Source organism: Athene noctua, chromosome 3, assembly GCF_965140245.1.
Source record: "Athene noctua chromosome 3, bAthNoc1.hap1.1, whole genome shotgun sequence".
Taxonomy (NCBI): Eukaryota; Metazoa; Chordata; class Aves; order Strigiformes; family Strigidae; genus Athene; species Athene noctua.
Genome location: NC_134039.1, coordinates 53329784 through 53347350, shown reverse-complemented (window position 1 = coordinate 53347350; position 17567 = coordinate 53329784). Strand labels below are relative to the sequence as shown.

Here is a 17567-nt window from a genome sequence, read left to right as displayed (position 1 = left end):
GGTTCCAGCAAAAAATACTATGTGATCACATAATTAAAGCAGTCTTGAGGCATTTCCCTATTTCATGGTACTTAGCTATGCCTTTTTAATGTTCCTTTCATACAGTGTTTTGTTGTATACGTAACACACCCAGTTACACCTCCCATGTCTCTCACACACAAATCTTAATACTTGTTAAAGACAAAGATTCCTAAGGATTGATAGATTTCTGGAGAACAAAGAACTGATATGCCACGCTTGGTTTGTATCCAATTGCTAAAATACAAGTGGAACAGATGCACCAGTTTTGAAAATTTTTACAGACGCAGTTATTCTTCTCCTGGAGATTCAGTTGCAGGAAAACGGCACAGGATTTTGGCAACATACACATAAACAAGACCTAACACATTGAGTCTTGTCTCCAGATATGCCTGTACTGCAAAAAATGACATAATACAGGCATATTTAATAATAAATTTTCAATAAATGACATAATACAGGCGTAGACATTTTAATCTCTCATTTTCTTTAACGTCCAGACTTGTTCTGTTTAATCTTTGTAGTGTCGTAAATGTTGTAAATTGTGTACTTAGCTGTATGCTATATTCCCCCCCCGCCCCCCCCCTTTTTCCCCCTTTCCCAAGAAGTGCTCATAACCAAGTATAAACATGTATGAAATAAAAGATAGTCTTTCAATACCATCTTTAAAAGAAAATCCTTCAAATGCCTCTCCCCAAAAAACACCACACCGTTGCTTAGGATTACCTATTTATTTATTTCAGTTAAAACAAACATACAATGTTTCATTGAAACTGTGTTGCACTCCCTGCCAACAACTGTAGCTAGACTGTTGGCCTCTAACAATACAGCAGGTATTTACATATGTACATGGAGGTACCGTAGGATGCCTGAATTTGGTGGCCTAACAATTATGTCAGATCATAAAAGTTGTTAACTTGCTGCATTCAGGAAATTGTAACATCCATGGTAAGTTTTAGAAGAAAAGTATACATGAACCTGAACAATGCTTTTTATGGACCCAAGTGACTCCCGTGTTTATTGCAACATATACATTTGTAATAAATACAATCTTAGTGTTTTCTTACACACTTTAGGTGTAACACATCTCTTCCATTTTTGTAAGCATTACACGTCACTGTAAGAGAATCTTTCCTTTGACAGTCGTTATACAGATGTACAACATAAACAACTTCTTGAAATGATGTAACAATCAGTAATGAGAGAGGAATATATACATAAATCCTGGATTCCAAACCTACATTATATACATTATACTTACAGTATATACACACATACAATTTATGTACATAGACTATCATAAATATTGAAAAATAGGTTTAGTTTTAATGGATTAATGTTTTATAAATAACATGTTACATTTATGACTGAAATATCATGGAAGACAATAATGTCTAACTGAGGTGACAAAACAGTGGTTTAATACTGAAGCTGCTCTTTTAGGTGGTTTGTAATGTAGGTAACTTTAAGCAGACAGGTTTGAAAAAAAAAAAAAATTACAATAAATCTTATGTTGGAAATCAACCCAGCCAAACGGAACTCAACTGTTGCAGGTGGAGAGCCAGTCATCAAATAATATAACACATAAATGTAAAATGTGGAAATTGCTACATTCAGAGAATTAAGTGACATGTGTGATGCATTATGAGGTGTCACCACAAAAATCTTCCTCCTCTCTGGCTGCCGAGAAGGACCGTGTAGTAACTCCTCATTTTACCACCTTCCTCTACTATGGTTACTGAGAGAAAGGAAGCTATTTCTCAGTTTTTCTCTCTTTCTAAATGCTAGCAAGGGAAATGCTTCATCCCTTATGCGCTACAAACTGCTCAAAGGTAGACAACATTTTAATCCTCTTCTACCTTTCTAAGTTTGTGGAAAGGAAGAAGAAAAGCTGCCAAAGTACCGAGGCGGCAGGTGCTCAGCACTTCTGTGGGGATCAGGTTACACGGAATAGTTAGCCACGGATGTACAGGACCTGAGGCAGAGAAGTACCTAAGAAGCATTTGTCAGTGCTGACTCCAGGATCGTTAATTGCCAGTTGAGTACCACCGAACTAATAATACAAACAACACAAGAGGAATCTAACTTCTCATTACAGTTTTACACTACAGACTTAGTGACTAGTACTTACAGTCATGCAGAAATATCAATACAAAATACCTGCAGTTTTTTTCATAGATTTTAAATGGCTGGGCAGAGATTGACATTATCTGCCAAACAGTGACTATCATTTCAATTTGTTCCTGATTAATTCTACAAGAGCAAAAAATCTCAGGCACTGTTTAATCAATGGATTACAGGCCCTTACTTGTTCCCTCTGACACCACGACCTAATGGAACTTTATAAATCAGATTTTTAAAGCATCATGTCAGATGGAGACAGTTGACCACATTGCCATGATTATTTCATTAATAATCTCTATCTAGGCTTTTGTACCCAATATTGTTGTGTTTGAGAACCTCTTATAAGCCAAGTACGCTGTTATACAAGTGTTAATTCTCTTCAACCTGGGATAAGAATGAAAGAGTAAACATGCACTAGAAACAAAACAGCTAATCACAACCATACAGCACCTGTTTCATCAGCTAGCTAGCTAGGGCTCATAAGAAACTTACCTATTTCTGAAGCGAACAAGTTCATACTTGAGATGACTATCCAGCCTATGAGGTTATCTTTAATGCTACTTTACAGTATAAATCGGAAGAGGAATCCCAGTTGTGTATGTGAAGAGAGTTTGTACCAAGCATGAAATACTGGTGCAGTTACTTTGTAGATTCAACTCAGAAACAGAATAGTCAAGTAATTCAAAATCCAATAATGGATGAGTAATTTGAGAAATACTGTACAGTTTTTGAGTATTATACAACTAGTAAACTACATTAGGACCTTTTCATTTTCCTAGAGTGTTTTGAGATAGATTGGACAGGAAAAAAAAAGAAACCAAACATTGCTACAACTGACAGTGGACCTTATTAATAAGGAGAACTCCAGAAGGGAGTTTTGTATTAACGGCATCATATGCTCCAGTGCCATTCAGTTTCTATCTACAACAAGAAAAAAACCCATAAAAGCAAAAACCCCCAAACCCTGTTTTACTCAATTGCACTATTGAGTACCTCAAGAAGGGAAATGTCAATGCCACCTTTATGACTTCTAGGTTAGCTAAGGTTTTCTCAAATGTAACCCATTCTAAAGGGCGGATTTTTTTAAAGCTTGAAAATTTGGGTTTCCACACCATTTTTGGGAACTAAGGTAACTCTAGTTACTTAAGTAAGCTGACAAATGATTTTCGGGATTATTTTCACACTACTTTGAGATAAGTGAATTTCATGGGAAGCATTTATAGTTTGAGAATTTTGACTTGGTTAATTTTCGGTTTTGGTCATTAGAAGTTTTCTTTTAAATAAGTTTCTTCTAATTATGCCTCTACAGAAAGGCAAACTAGATTTAGTTTAGGCCACTGATTAAATATTTTTATGAGCACTTCTATGTTATTTTTTATTCTTTTTAGAAAAATGTTTCTTAAAGTCAAAATAGTGCTTTTGAGGTCCATAAGAATTTTTGGTACAAAAAATAATAGTGTTTCTCTCTCTCTCATTGGTTATTTAAACACTTTGCTGTAAATTAAAGAGTTATTTCTCACATCAAATGGTTCCATTAGGCACATTCAAGTAAAATAACAAAATATCCAAGTAACAATGACGAAAGCCAAACATGGCTTGATAAATGTCTACAGAGAGTTCTGTCCATTCTCTGGAATGGAATAAAGTTGTCACTTCCTTCAGCCAGACACTCATGTGGTTTGATGTTAATATCCACTTCCATCATGCAGAACAGTTTCTTAAAGACAGAGTTCAGGTATTCTACAATCAGAAGAACCATCAACAAAGAATCTGCATTTTAAAGGAAGCTGAATAGCTCATTTTCATTCTCAGTAGGTATCTGAGTGAACACTGGCATTTGAAGTGGAGTATAGAAGATTAAACCAATTAATGGCCATCAGATGCAACATTCTGGGTCCAGTCTAGAATAATCAGTGTCATACACCCAGTCATCACAAGTATACCACTCAGAAAGAAGAACGCAGCCTGAAAAAAGAAAACATAAAAGAAGTATTTCAGATTCTGCTACTACACCCATAAAGTCATGCCCTTTTATGGCACAAATGCCACTGTTCATGGACGACAAAGTAAAAGAGACAAGAGATCACAGTGAGCAATGAGGAGCTAAGTATCTTTCTCACATTTATGGTCCTTTTTCAAACAAAAAAGTACATTTCTGTATAGCAGATGTCACTATCAACTGAGGGAAGTTAATGTAGCTGCTGATACAGGTCAGGTTGTGCTACTGCGCTGACTTGATTCTGACTCGGTATGTCCAAGATTTGACTCCGAGTCAGTATGCCTAAGATCAGTAAGAGCACCGCGATCGGTCAGGATGACTCAAAGGGTCAGCGGAGGTCAACTTTTATGGGGTAAATTACAAAAATAAATCTTGAAAAAAAATTTAAAGGAGAACAACAAGATTTTTTTAGTATAGTTCTTAAGGGTAATCTGTATAAATCTGGTTCTTATCAGCAACAGAATGATCCAACTTTTGTTGAGAATGTGGGTTGAGGGGTGAGAGAAGTCACTGGAGCGAACTGAGCCTTGTGATGGCTGTTCTCCTCCCTCCGAGTACCTATGCAATTCCCACATGTTAACTACGGTAACATTAAACGCCAATTCACTGACTAGCTTCACCAGGACTTCAGAATTCTTAAAACTGTGAAGAAGGAAACTGAAGTTATTGCTCTGAATTAGTAAGCAAGTATAACTATTAAGTATTTGTCTATACATACCCCAATCTTTTGCACTGACTTCATTGGTTCCTTCTTCACTAATTTGATATAGAAGGCAGAAGGAAGTATAAAGATCAGCATGGCAGCCGCAGATGCACCTGATTGAAAAAGCATAGAAATAAGCATTCATAAAGAGGTAAATAAAACTTAGTTAGATCGGAACTACATTTTTTGAGATTTGAAAGACTACTTGAACTGATGTGAAAATGCTTACCGATGAAGCCAAAGATGTCTCGAATAGTAGGGACAAAAATAACAAGCACGTTGGTAAATGCCAGAAGAGCAACTGTAATGGAACAATGACGCCACCATCTAAACTCCTTCCCTGCCCACAACAGCTGGGTGATGGAACTGCGGATCTTTTGAAGAGGGAGGGAAAAAAAAAAAGTTTAGTCTTCATTGTGGAAGTCAGTAACTGTCACCTGAATTAGACTTTCTTTCTGCAAGTGTTTTAACATAACTTTCCTGAACACTTCAGATTTTAATAAAAGTTGAAACATAGATTTTTTTTTTTTTTTAGAATTTACTTCCTGTACTTGAGAGGCAGCTCTGTGTTTCTGGTCTATTTTCAGTGATTTAGATTTTCAAAGCACAACCAGTAACAGAGAAAAAGCAAGGAAAAACATCTGTCTTAAACAAAAACATAATCCCAGGGATTTTTGGAATATCTAAGGATGCTGCTCAACAATATACACCTAAATGGCCAGAATTCATGTTCACAATGTACTTAAAAAACCAGACTGACTTTCATAAGCTCATACCACAACAGTGCAAGTACTTTTATAAAGGGGTAATCTGTTCCACTTCCCCAATTAAACCATACTAGGAAAACAATATAACTGAACATATTAGTATCTACTGCTTTGTAAATGCTATTTCTTTAATTTATTTGAATTAACAGTATAGAGATATTTCATCAAGTTTTTTAGAACAATTTTCCTTTTTCAGGTAAGAAAAAAATTCTATAAATTAATAAATGGGAGTTGCCAAATCAGTAAATAACTGCAGCAGGACAGGTGATGAAAATAAAAAAAGGGAAATTAAAAATTAAAATTAATAAATTACTTACTGGGAAAATAACTACAGGGACAGTAAGGGTTACAGCCATAAGTACAGCGAGACGCACAATAAGGAGAAGAACATCAGCACCCAAATAAGCAGAGTAGGTATGAAGCAGTTCTGGCTCGACTCTTCCTATAAAGAAAACAGTATTTTAGTAACAATATAGTCAACATACTTCTGAAACAACTGCTTCTGCTCTAAATCCTAATCAAATTTTACAGTTACAGCAATATGAATTGAAAGCCTCAACAGCTCCTGTAAGCAAATCTCCATTTCACAAAGGGCTGACTTGGTGGCACTGAATCTATTTTAATCCAGTTTTAATCCTCTGCCTCAAGCCTAATTCTACTACTGATCTCCTTTTGGGTATGCACTTATGAAAGTATTAAAAAAACCCCCAATAAACAGTGTATATTTAGAACCCACAGTAAATGCTTGCTTGTTCTAACTTAAAAATAATACTGTGGTTTTGCAGAACATAATTCATTTAAGGAGAGAAGGCAATATTCACCATAAAATGTCAGGTACCCAAAGAGAGCAGCCAATAAATACATGAGGAACATGGCAAAAAACGATACATAGGACACATTCATCATTCTTTTACGGCTTCGGCTGTAAGAAAAAGAAACATTGTTAGTAATGAGAACATACTCTTTTATACTACTTCTGTTTGTTTAGCAAAATTACAGACATATCTAACATTTACCTTTTCAGTTCTTCATAGATAGGAAGAATTGCAGGATGGCAGACAAAAGAAAATGTTAGGATTGGGACAGCATAGACAGTCTGAAAAACAGAAGTATCTTTCTTAAGTATCTCAACAGACATTAGAAATTTAGTTTTAAAAATTTATCAGAAGATTTTGCAGTTTTGATTTAGGCATCAGGTTAGGTTTTGATAATGATGAGCTATTCTTTACTACTGAAACTTTGGCAAAAATTAAACCGAGTTCATATTTTCTTAAACTCAGACCCTGAGGTACCAAACACTCTAAAATTTTGCTCAAGTCCATGCTGAGTTGAATGTATTTGCATTCAGAATTGTGTTCTGCATCTCACAGGCTTAAGCCATTACAGCCTTCTTGGTACTGACTATTACACATACTTATTCCCCATGTGTGGGGATTCAACACTGTAATTGGGAGCATTCATGAGTCAAGACTTTGTGACTGGGAACTCAGTTTATTCCAAACCCTGGCACACATTTCCCATTCACATGCTTTTACTATTTACTTTATCTTCTTCTGCAATCTACTTCTTAAAATACATTACTAACTAACTTGAGAAAGCTTGAGAAATGTTGTGCTGAAGAATCAGAGATGCATTTACAACCACTCATCTCAGGCAGGCACCTCAAACTCCTCTAATTTCTGTATATTTGGAGTGTGGAAACACCCAGTCTACAGGAGGTAAACAGTGCCTAACTCTACCGGAACAGAAAGCTGTAGCACAACCCAAGTTTACAGCTGGGCAAATACTTGAAGAAAAAAGGACCTAATTTATCTGTTATGTATTTAGTTTCTCTCAGTTATTTTCAACATAGAGTCTGATTTTTAGTCAGTTACCTGAGAATTGAAGATGAAATATCTTGGCTTGCACACATCATCACTTGTTATGTTTTCATCTACCAGTGTCATATTTATTAATGTCATGTTAATGATGTCACTGTCCATAGGACAAGGAATCTGAAACATCTTCCAAATTACCTAGAAATAAAGCCATATATTTATTGTTACTTTGACTAATGCAGTATGTGAAATTTTTCAGAAACCGTGTTTAATTTCACTTTGAAATACAGTTTTACAAGCACTGGAAGTTTACAAGATTATACTTACAACTATTAGAAAGAAGACCATGCAAAGTAAGGAAAAGCCGCTGGTATAGCCTAAATATCCTGTGGTGAAGAAAGATAAAAAAAATTAAGGTACAATAAACAGAGATACCATTCAAGTAATAACATTATGACAAAAATATATTCTGTCAGTGATCTCTTTAGATTGCCATTTTCTTAGCGTTCCATAGAACAAGTTAATTATTCATTGACTCTCCGCTAATCTCAACCCAGATCTGAAAGTTCTCCAAGACATATTAGGGTCTGTACATACAGTGAGCCTGTAATATATATAACTTTATAACTTAAACAAAAAAAACCCTACACCAACAATTATGTGAATGGTTTATTACAGACTAAGAATAATTATAGGATTAATTCTAATAGAATGCACTATGAGGTAACTTAGCCTTTTCTCATCTGTTCTTATTGATTCGCTTATTTGTAGAAAGTAGTAACTTGTGAAAATAATTCACATCGAGACTCTCAGTTAACAAGGTTCCACTATAGGATTCTCTGAACAAGCAGTGTGTGAACTGAATTATTCACATGTATCACTGAATTACAGCCACTTCAGATAAAGCATCTGGTATGAATATTCTGCTGCTGCTTGAGATCTAAAATGAAAAAGGTGACTTCTATTTACACTGTAAAGACAATTTAACTGGCAAGGGCTAGCATCCCTTTTCTTTTAAGACTGTTATAGGATAGCTAATAGCATTATACTATTTCACTACTGACCAAAATGGGCCAAACTTTGTGATAAGAACACAAACAGGAAGTTGCTGTTGAGCCTTGTTCTAAAGCTACTCTACCTATTGTCCTTCCATCTTCCACAGACACATCTGTAACTTAAGATACCGGTCTTGATCTTTTTTTTTTCCTTTTTTTAAGTAGACTGACAGCAACTACCTAAACATTGGTTAGTCCCAAGAGACAAGTTTAGAGACAGCTGTTCATTCACATAGTACTTAAAGACTCAAACATTGTATCAACCCACTTCCCCACAGTATTTTCAATGCATTCTTATTTCCATTGTAGCCTACTGCTTACCTAAATTTTTCAGTAAGGACAGAGGAAGAATGAGGATGACAGACACCAGCAGCACTAAATAGTCGCCGTTAAGATACCATTCTCTGCATGAAAAAGGTAGTATTTGTAAGTAACCAAAGTATTTAAAAATTATGACATCTGCAGTTTAGTCTTTGATCGTATATTCTCCTATAACATATTGCTTCTTAAAAAAAATGCAGTACCTGATGTCACAAAGGATTAGCATTCAACTTACTATATGGACCTAAAACCCTACAATACCTTCTTATCTCACCCAAAACCTGCATTGTGCCTTTCCTTTAGTGTCCTTTTCTAAAATTAATATGCATCTGGAAGTCAGAAGACAGGAAAGTAAATCACTGGGCAGACAAAAATGCCAACTGGGATAAATCACAGAAAAAATAGCAGTTTGCTTAAATGTTGGTTCTCAACTCTCCAGATGTTTTAGAATACTGCAGGGCCCCAGCAGGGTGGTGATACACTTTTAATGGAAATAAAATTCTGCTGGGTACCCTGTGGGGGTTAAAGAAAAACAGGTGCAGGGCTGGAGTTAAGGTAGTAGCTCAAGCCCACTGGCTGAGAAAACTCCAACAAGCACCGGGAGTCTCTTGGAGGCATGTTTAGTCACTTTTGGTAGGGAAACCATGGTAAGAACCTCAGTAGTTCTTTTTCCTTTGGATCATTTTTGCCTTTTATTCCGTAAGAAGCAGCAGCTATTTTTTGACAAAACACTTATGTGTTAGAACATCTTTCTTTGAAACACAGAAAAACAAAGTTAGATCTAACTAACAGAACAGAAAAAATGACCTTGAGCTTTTTAATCATGGCAGAGTTACTGCTCTCTTCATCTGTTCTACAGGATCATCCTATATGCTTTAAGCAATTAAAAGTAACACTAAGCATTTATTCCCAAATATTATTTTATATCCTGTTTACGGTATCATGTAACAGTATTTATTTTAAAATGGACTGCATACTATTTAGGTAAAGAAAGGAGAATTAATGACCTAATTGGAAATTTGTGCATTCACACTCAATTGCTGAATTATAAGCCTATATATGGCAGTGGAACTATGGAATAACTTTTAACAGACTTGCTCTGGATTTATGTAGTAAATGCAAAACCACTTTGGTCATCTCTTTCCCCAGTTTTATCTGGGATAACTAAATGTAGAAAATTATTTTACAAAGTTCAGATGTGTAGGACATTAACATCATGTGCTTTTTGTTGTCTTTTTTAAAAATGTAGTAGTCTTGTGGTAAATTAAAAAGAAATCGCAGCACAGAGATTCCTTGCATTTGATACAGTTGTAAGAATGCGCACTGTTATTGTGCATGCCCCACATGGAGACCATCAGGACTTCAAACCAAGGACTTAAAAGTTTTTCTGTGCTGAATGGGATTGCACAGCTCTAAAATACAGCCGAGCATTTTAAAAACTGCTTAACTAATTTTAATAATGGAGCTAGCATTTATAATATTGTCTCAGAATTCCAGAGTATCTTCTACAGTAAGCATTATTTTGGGACATTTAAACAGGTAAGTGCTTACATTTTAGGCACCAGGCTGCCAGAGTGGAATCCATGCCAATGGTAGCCACCCAGACTCCCCTAAGCAATGCATGGAGAGAGTCAGTTAAATGGGGTCCACAATTGCCAGAGCACCCAGAAAAGATTTACTTTAAATCAGTGTACAGCTACCTAGTACCAGCCAACAAGAAAACACTTAAGATACAAATCTCAGTTTCTTAATTTTGTTTGCCAGATTTGCAGAGCAGCAGCTGTATTCAGTGAGATTCACAGTCTTTAACTTTTCCTCTTGAACTGCAACCGATTTTGAATTCTTCTCTGAAGATGGGACAGTTAAAAATACTTGCCTCCAAGCCCCCTCATAAGTACTGGCTGCTCCAGGGACTTTCTTAAGAAGTGGAAAATAAGGACTTGAATTCAGCCAAAGGAGCAACCTTCCCAGAAAAGAATTTGTAAACATTACACTACTAAGTAAATGGGGTGGGTGCATTGTTCGAGTACATTAAAAAAAAAAGAAAAAAAGAAAAAAAAAAAAAAAGATGGCTAGCACTGTTGTCATGACAATTATCTATCAGCAAGCTGTATGAACACCACCAAATGGCTTGAACCCCTTGGGGAACACAGGCAGAAAAATGCCTACCTTCTGAACTCAGGCTTAGGTGTAAGTTGGAGTCTTGAGCTGCTCAGCCCTCTCAAGACTGGGACACTTCAGGACAAGGCACAGAAGTACAACTCTGAAGAGTGAGATTTATAGCACTTAACTCTATCCATCTGAAGTCAGGCATCTTGTTTTAGACAGCTGTTTTCACACACCCTCTTAATACAGAGTGATATGATAAACTGTTCTTTGGAGATGTCCAAAAAAGGTGTCTAGGCCAGGTGCACTGAACTGACCACTATGGAGGATCATCGCCTTCCACTGATTATACAAAGATCAGAGTAATGATGAGCTCAAAATCTAACTTTCAGATGGTATGGTTAGGTAAAATGAAGCCTACCCAAGGCACCCACTTTTAAAGCCACTATGGAGTCAAGATGTCTCCAGGGCTAAATGGCAACACATCCACCATTTTAGTCTTGGGCGTATAAACTCTGTTAATAGTTCAATGTTTAGTCCCCACGTCTTTTTAAGAACTGTTCCTTAAGACATTCATAATGTAACTGCACCTTAAGTCATGTATTTAATCACTTCCCACAACATGAACACTAGGAAACTGAAATAATCAGTTGGAATAAGAAAAAAAAAATAATCCCAAACCAACCATAACGACATTTACCTTTCCTTATTGAGAGTAGGTACTGACTGGTACATACATTAACACTTACCTGATGTTCTTTAGAGAACAGCTTTCTGTAATATGATGTGATACCTGTATTTTTCTACCCTTTTCCCAGGACAGGCTGGATCTAAATGAAGTGGAGCACTCAGGGAAAGGGCAAACTTACTGTATCTCTGTCTGAGTAAGAAGCTACCCTATGGTGTACCGAACGTGGTCTTCATGTGAAAATATATACAGTCTCCGTATTTGTTTCTCCTAATAAGTTTCTCTGATGAGGAGAGTTCTAACACCTACCCTGTGGTCTCTTCGATGTTCATAAATGTCTTGATGACCAATGGTAACTCATATTTCACTATGAAGAGGTAGCTTGACATAGCTGTAGGTGAATAACATCATAGATCATTACAAATATAGAATATGGCACAAGATGCAAGAATCACATAACATGTTTCATAACTTCACTTGAACACAAGCAGTTAATGAACACATGTTGTGTGAAAAAAAGTCTCCAAGAGTAAGTAGGGAACAATTACTATTGACAGTACAGGCATTTTAAGATCTTGTCCTCACCTCCAATGTTCTGCATTGTAATTGATCCAGAAGCAGCAAGTTTTCCAGCCATACCAAATGCCTTCATTCCCAGCTGTTCATACAATAAAGATCCTAAAAGAAAACAAAATAATCCATTGAAAGGTGTGTTTCACAAAGATACCATATGAAACAAATACCCTATGTTTATAAAACAGTAATTTGCTATACCTCCTTCGTTGGCAGTCTTCAAAAGGAGATGCACTGAATACAAAGAAAATATTGAGACAAACAGCAGGAGTATCCTGGGGGGGGAAAAACATGCACATTTTTAATAGCCATAAATGACTTACTGTAACCTTATTAAAAGGCAGATCAAACATAAAAACGAATTGTATTAAAATAGCTTGGAAAAGCCTGTAGATTCTAAGGCCAGCTAAAAGCATTCTGAAAACCCAATTAATGCCTAGTTTAGAAAGGGTTTTATACTAAAATGCACTTCAGAGGCATACAGAGTCTAGTGCTGCCTTAAACAACGCTTATATTTAGTGTAAAGTGGCATAAGCACCGACAGCCCATTATAATTGGCTATTTGATATAACAAAGTATCAGAGGAAATATTTTTTTGTATTATTGTGTGACACTATTTCTCCTGTCTTCCTATTCTTGTTCAACAATGTCTCATGCATCTATTGAACATCCAGTTGTGACTAACTGTAGCTAAAGTGAAGATTATCTCTTGGTATTAAAAAATATCATTTTTTCAGCTTAAACCTGCATTAAGTCTTTTTTAATGTAAAGATGAAACTGCAAAAGCCTTAAAGAATGACTGAAAATTGAAACGTATTGAGAGCTGTGTCTTCAAATAGAAATACATATTTATTGTAATTTTTAAAAATAAAGAATACTTTCTTTGCTCAAAAGTTACTCTTCATGTGTGCTTACATGGGAATTGCTAGTGGCTTGTTTATATTCCCCGCAGCTTTTTCATGCAACATGTATTATTTCCAAAACCACATTTGCAACATCTAAAATTTGCATCTCTTGACAACAAATCTCTCCCGCAACAAATGCACTTGCTGAAGTGGCACACTAGGGGGGACTTCTCAACTGAAGAACAGAGTGGAAAATTACAATACATTCAAAGAAAACCCTGGCCTTTCTTATACCAATACAAGCATTCTGTTTTATAGGAAACCTAGGAATCAGCACATCTGCTCAAAAATGGCAAGCTCCACTTAAAGAGTTCCCACAGTTCTCTTTACATTTCCTTTTGTGTTATCTTTAATGTTGGTGAAATTAGTAAACACAACAGAAAGAAATGGAAACAAGAACATCCGAGAAAAGCTTCACAGGTCTGTACAAGGAATCCAGGAAGCTTGTGTTACTGTGCCAACACCAACGTGTGCACACAAATAAATCCCTGTATTTCTGATAGGTAGAGACTAGCCAGGATTTAATTCAGCTATCAACTGGAAACAGCAGAGCGAGATGTGCAAGGGTTACATTTCATTAAAACAGCACAGATCTGGACCCCTCAATCCTAACCTTGAATGGCTGCCTACAGTGTTGACAAGATCAGTCAGCAAACTCATCTCAAAGCTCAACTCCGTTGCTGGTTTCCAGACCGTATCATTCATTTATTTAGTGCTGACACAAGTGACAAGTCACAGCACGGACACAAGCGACTCCACACAGTCTTTGAAGAAAATACTGCCTTAATCAACTGCATCTGCATCTGAATCTGTAACCTAGTTATTAAAGGATGTCTGTAATGCCCACAGTGCCATCATAAATCCTCGGTATCAGTGATTGACTGTTTTCCTGCCTTGGAACGATATAAACTACACTAAGTTTTGAAAGGTAACAAGCTAGTTAATCTTTGAATGAGTACTAATGCAAATAGATCTGAATGCAGTACCTGGAAAGGAAAGGTAACTAAATGACCTCAGCACCCAATTGTTAGATTAACAGTTTCAAGCACTTTTCTTCTTCAGAAAGAAGGACCCCCATTATATGCAAACCTGTTCAAATATCTAACCTTAAATTCTTTTTTTCCTCTCCTCAGAGATATTCTAATGTGCATTACACTGATTATCTTACATGTGCTGCAGAACATCTCTGGAGCATGAAACTGATGTGTAGAGAGATGAAGTATCTATTGCTTCTGAATTCATGCTGCTAAGTTGTTAATTCAGTTTAGCATAATCTAAGTAAGTGAAAGTCTTAGCAAAAAATTAATAAATCATTATATATTTTAAAAAAAATCCTTTAGATCAAATTTTACACATTGGTAGTTTCCTCAGGAAACTTGAATGCCACCCTGATACACTGTGAAATATCTGGAAGTAAATCTGACCTACAACTTTCTGGAAATCTGGCAACAGAGTAAGGCAAATTTTGAACGACATGTCACTATTCACTTGAACATTCAGCACATTTATCTATTTCCAGGATAAACCCACAAATCCCTTTAAACATATCCATGGATTCCCATTTGCACGAAGTCACCGATATTACATGTTGTGTGAGTTGAACTGCCTTCAGTATACGAAAAATGTATTTTCCCAAGACATTCAGGAGCACTGTGCAGAACCGTTTCCTCATGCCATTTTGAAATACATTACTACAGTCTTGTCTTGAAAGCTTTTGCCAATGAAGACATGCCAATAAAGATATGCTGATTATTCCACATCCCTCCCCTGAAGGGAGACAGCAATTTTTAGAAGTATAGCTGAAACCAGTTCCCTGAATTGAGTAAAAGTTTAGCAATAGAAAGGACTTCTTGATTGGTGTAAGCACACTGTACCTCCCTGGGCACAACTATGTCAGCTGAGGAAAAGGCAACCACATCCCTGATTGGTAGGATTGGGCCACTGAAATTTTTAAGAGTAGACATGGCCAGACTTGCAAGAGAGAAGTAAAAGAATTCTCTGCCACCTACACTTTTCTTCTAATTCTCTACAATCTGATGCTGTACTTCTTCTGCAATTGTGACTTCCACCAATTGAAAAGTTTCTGTGGTCATTAATTTCAATCCATGAACTCTGAAGGGAAAAGCTAACACAGAGTTGAGTCTGTTAGGTAGCACCTCTCTTTTCCACTTGGATAATGGAATTTTCAAGGGAAGTCTTTCAGTTATTCACGAAAAAACTACAGCTAAGTAAAGAAAAATTCACAGTAAAATGTTCTGTGGATTGCAGAATTTGCAAGGAAGTGGTTTAATTTTTGCAAGTCCTTCTGAATGTATCACAGTCTCTTAATTTAAAACAAGCCATAAATCCTAAAATGGAATTCTGCACCTATGCCTATGACTGGGTGTTTTGTAAAATTCATATTCTTCCATCAAGTATTTTTCCGTTATTTGTTACACAGCAGAAAGATTATTTATTTTTTAGAAACTGAAAGATACTTACACAAAAAGAGCAATTCCAGTGTTAGCCATGGCATAAGAAAGACCAAGGATGCCACTACCCACAATAGCATTGCTCAGATTAAATACTGACATTCCAAAGGAAGTAGTACCCGGATGCTGAGAAAAGGGAGACAGGTAAGGATTAATGGAAAGTTCTTACTTATTTCAAAATTAAAACAAACATAAATTTGTCAAGAAAGCATTTGTTTTCGTTTTTGAAACGTCACTGCTATGTACTTACATACTGAGTCTCGTATTTCTTCTTTCCAAGATTGGAGTCGAGCAAAAAATTTTGATTTTCTGGATCAATATCCGCATAGTGGCTGTAAAGATCATTGTATCATTAGTGACTATCGCGGGCGACCTCCCCATTCACTTCCCGCTTAGTATCTCCGATCCCCCTCAAAGGGAAAACCAACCGAATGACCCCAAAGGGAGGTGTGTGCGTGTGTGTGTCCCCCCGCGGCCGCCACGCCGTGTTTACGTCCGCGGTCGCTTCCGTGTCCCTGTACCGCCCGTCAGCGTGCGGCACCCCCAGGCGAAGCGAGGGCGGGTGCCGCCCGTCCCCGCGGGGCAGAGAGGCCGCCTCACCTCTTCATGGCAGCCGGCTTGGTGGGGTAGGGGTAGCTGAAGTCGTTGCTGTTGGAGCTGTAGCTGCTGCTGTCCTCGTCGGGGGAGATGTTGAACTTGCCCATCTCGGCGCTGCTCATGGCGGCGGCGGGGCCGGGGGTCGGGCCGGGGCTGGGCGGCCGCTCTTTTGTCCTTGGCGGCGGGGCTCTCGCCGCGCCTGCGGAGGTGGGAGGCGACGTCAGTGCCGCAGCGGGCGCCGCGGCCCGTCACGTGGCCAGCGCGCGCCCGCGGCGCGGCGGCCCCCGCCCGCCGCCGAGTGGAAAAGTACCAGGCGCGCGGGGCGGGGGGCGCGCGGGCAGACAAAGGTGAATCGCCCCTCCCCGCCCCGGTACTCCCAGCGGCCCCGCGTAGCGGCACCGCCACGCCGCACCACACGCCGCCACCCCCCCCCGCCCCCGTCCCGCGATAGCGGAGACTGATGCAACACCGATGGGCGATTGTCACACTGGCCGCCGGAGCCGCCCGTCCCGCGGCCGCCTCCGTGTTTACCTCCCCCCCACCTCCCCGCCGGCGACACCGGGCATCCCGGCGTCTTCAACAGCAAAATGCAAATCGGTCACGGGACTGCACCGCGCCGCAGCCGCTTTGGGGTTTTTTTCCACCCTTCTGGGATGCAGCATCGGCGCGTCCCTACGCGCACCCGCCGTCGCGCGTCCGGGCAGAGCCCGGCGGGGTCTCGGGCGACGAGCCGGGGGGCTGCCGCTGGACAGAGGCGCCAAGGACCAGCCGCGCTGCGTCCGAAAACTCGCCCCGTGGCTCCTGGCACCCGCCGTACCTTCTCCGCAAGGGCTTGAAAGCGAGCTCTCCTCTCGACGCCGCGGAATAAGGAGATGCTCCTCTCTCCGCTGCTGCTTCTCGCAAGGGAAAAACCCCTTAACTATAAAACGTCAGCGAAAACAGAACTCTAAATAAATAAAGGTAGAGGAAAAAAAATCACTGAAGAAAAGCCAGCGTTGTCAAAGGGAAAGAAAATATCGCGTCCGTGGTGCTGCGGCTGAGGCGCGCGGGGAGCGGCGCCGTCGCTCCCGGTCTGACGGCCCCCTCGGGGCGCCGCCGCTCTTCAGGCAGGAATGCGGGCGCGTCATCGCGGAGGGGCGCGGCGCCCGCCCGCCGCCGCGCCGCCTCCCGCCCGACCCCCCGCCGCCGCCCGGGATGGGGCGCGGGGGGTGGGGATCGGCGGGTTGGGGCGCGCCCGGCGGAGCGGCGCGGGGGGAGCCGGCGAGCGGCGTGTGCCCGGCGGGGAGGTCGGGAGCGGGGGCGCCGGGAGCGGGGGCGCCGGCACATGACCGCCGTGGTTGCGCCGCGCCTCGACGCTGGGGGCGATTGCGTTTCGCAGCGGAGACGGGACGCTGCGGTGCCTCAGAGCGCCTCGTCTGAGAGG

At 39.5% G+C, this 17567-nt stretch overlaps 1 protein-coding gene across 1 annotated transcript; it reads right to left on the bottom strand.

The window, feature by feature from the left end:
- Positions 1 to 734: 734 nt before the first annotated feature.
- On the bottom strand, positions 735 to 17336 carry SLC38A2 (solute carrier family 38 member 2). The gene is made up of 16 exons (XM_074902993.1): positions 16962 to 17336; positions 16148 to 16343; positions 15798 to 15879; positions 15558 to 15673; positions 12373 to 12446; positions 12184 to 12276; positions 11908 to 11989; positions 8805 to 8887; positions 7756 to 7814; positions 7486 to 7626; positions 6628 to 6707; positions 6433 to 6533; positions 5929 to 6053; positions 5074 to 5218; positions 4860 to 4957; positions 735 to 4107 (listed from the first exon to the last, which is right to left on the bottom strand). The coding sequence occupies exons 2-16, from the start codon at positions 16264 to 16266 to the stop codon at positions 4009 to 4011; spliced, it is 1497 nt and encodes a 498-aa protein (XP_074759094.1). The 5' UTR covers positions 16267 to 16343; positions 16962 to 17336; the 3' UTR covers positions 735 to 4008.
- Between the last annotated feature and the right edge of the window lie 231 nt (positions 17337 to 17567).

Excerpts from the sequence above, each read along its gene's own strand:
- SLC38A2 (XM_074902993.1), bottom strand. The coding sequence starts at position 16,266 with ATGAGCAGCGCCGAGATGGGCAAGTTCAACATCTCCCCCGACGAGGAC. Across the intron at positions 6,054-6,432 it reads TGGGTACCTGACATTTTATG|GAAGAGTCGAGCCAGAACTG; the intron begins GTGAATATTGCC and ends TTTTCTTTATAG. Across the intron at positions 5,219-5,928 it reads TCCCTGTAGTTATTTTCCCA|ATCCGCAGTTCCATCACCCA; the intron begins GTAAGTAATTTA and ends CCTCTTCAAAAG.